The sequence below is a fragment of the Glycine max genome, chromosome 13 (assembly GCF_000004515.6).
Source record: "Glycine max cultivar Williams 82 chromosome 13, Glycine_max_v4.0, whole genome shotgun sequence".
NCBI classification, from domain to species: Eukaryota; Viridiplantae; Streptophyta; class Magnoliopsida; order Fabales; family Fabaceae; genus Glycine; species Glycine max.
In genome coordinates this window covers 3,028,605-3,030,562 of record NC_038249.2, presented here as the reverse complement: position 1 = coordinate 3,030,562, position 1,958 = coordinate 3,028,605, and the positions used below count along the sequence as shown (strand labels likewise).

The window sequence follows — 1,958 nt, the reverse complement described above, 5'->3', positions numbered from 1 at the left end:
AAAACCCCATGGATCAATTCATATACCACATGGTCAGTGGGAGTAAAATATGTTTTCTTGTTTTATATGTAGATGATATTTTACTTGCAGCCAATGATTGGGGTTTGCTACATGAGGTGAAAAAATTTCTCTCTAAGAATTTTCACAAGAAGGATATGAGTGATGCATTTTATGTCATCGGCATTAAGATTCATAGAGGTAGACCTCAAGGTATTTTAGGTCTATCACATGAAACCTATATTAACAAAATTTTAGAGAGATTTCAGATGAAAGATTGTTGGCCAAGTGTTGCTCCTATTGTGAAGGGGGATAATTTTAATTTGAACCAATGCCTAAAGAATGACTTTGAGAGGGAATAGATGAAAAACATTCCTTATGCTTCAATTTTTGGAAGCCTCATGTATGCTCAAGTGTGCACAAGGTATAACATTGCTTTTGCAGTTGGAATGTTAAGAAGATATCAAAGTATTCTAGGTATTGACCACTGGAGAGCTGCTAAGAAAGTGATAAGGTACCTTCAGGGGACTAAAGATTACATGCTTATGTATAGACAGACAAACAATCTAGATGTGATTGGTTATTCAAACTCAGACTTTGCTGGCTATGTTGACTCTCGCAAATCAAAATCTAGGTACATTTTCATTATGGTTGGTGGAGTTATTTCATGGAGAAGTGTTAAGCTAACTTTGACTGCTACTTCTACCATGTAAGCTGAGTTTGTCTCTTGTTTTGAGGCGACATCACATGGTGTATGGCTTAAGAGTTTTATTTCCGGGCTAAAGATAGTTGATACTATTTCAAGGCCTTTGAGAATTTTATGCGATAACTCGGTTGTTGTCTTTATGGCTAAGAATAACAAAAGTGGAAGTCAAAGTAAGCACATCGACATTAAATACTTAGCCATTAGAGAAAGAGTAAAAGAAAAGAAAGTGGTAATTGAGCATATAAGCACTGAGTTTGATGATCGTTGATCCTTTAACTAAGGGCATGCCACCGTTTAAATTCAAGGATCATGTAGAAAGAATGGGACTTGGTTCCACTTTATGATTGTATACATACAAGTTAAAATTAAAACTTTTATATTGTAATATTTTCTCATATTCAAGTACATTGATTTATTTGAGAAAAATTATGTTTTGGACCAAGAATAAGCATTGGGTTTATTCATTAAGTTTTATTACCACTTTGAGTATACTTCTTAGGAAATTGAGAATTATGATTTGCGATATATGTATTTCTGGTTGTGATTTTTTAGGACTTTCAAAGGAGTTTTGTGTATTGACTTGAGCTAAGCCTTTTATAGACCAATCACATTATTTTAGGTGACTTTTAATGCCTTTGATCAGTTTGATGCATAGATATGATTCTACAATATATTTTAACAATCCGAGTGATTCCTTCTTGTAAAAGGAAAATTTCATGATAAAAGTAATGTGTATATGCATCAATGTTATCAAATTAAAAGTAATGTGTATGTGTATCAATGTTATCAACTCTGATTGTGAGGATAACTCTTACTATTCATCACACTAGTACTATATATTTATATTAATTATTAATTATATGTGGTTGTTTTTGTTATATTGTGGACATTTCTATCCGATTACTATTGATCGCGCTACTGTTTAGGGTGATTTTCCATTGACATTCCATATTTGAATTGCTATGTTATGTTAATTATTATTGGCATTAACTGATATAATCAATTGTTGTTACATGAAATGTACAGGTTTGTTTATTTACTTAGAATGTGTTAACTTATATTAATTGGAATAATAAATATTGATTATTTGCACATGTTATTGCCATTGAAGCTATATTAGACACACATACGTTATATCAATTTCAATCAAATGGATATTTAAATAGTATTTGAATTGCTATGTTTGGATTGTTAAGCTGATTGTTAATTGGTTTTAATTTCTGCTAAGAAAGAATATACCGTAAGTTTAAAAATT

The 1,958-nt window shown here is 31.3% G+C and overlaps 1 protein-coding gene across 1 annotated transcript; it reads left to right on the top strand.

Moving 5' to 3' along the window:
- Window positions 1-359: 359 nt before the first annotated feature.
- Window positions 360-710, top strand: LOC121173256 (secreted RxLR effector protein 161-like). The gene has a single exon (XM_041007900.1). It carries the CDS (start codon window positions 360-362, stop codon window positions 708-710), a length of 351 nt encoding a protein of 116 aa, XP_040863834.1.
- Window positions 711-1,958: the final 1,248 nt, after the last annotated feature.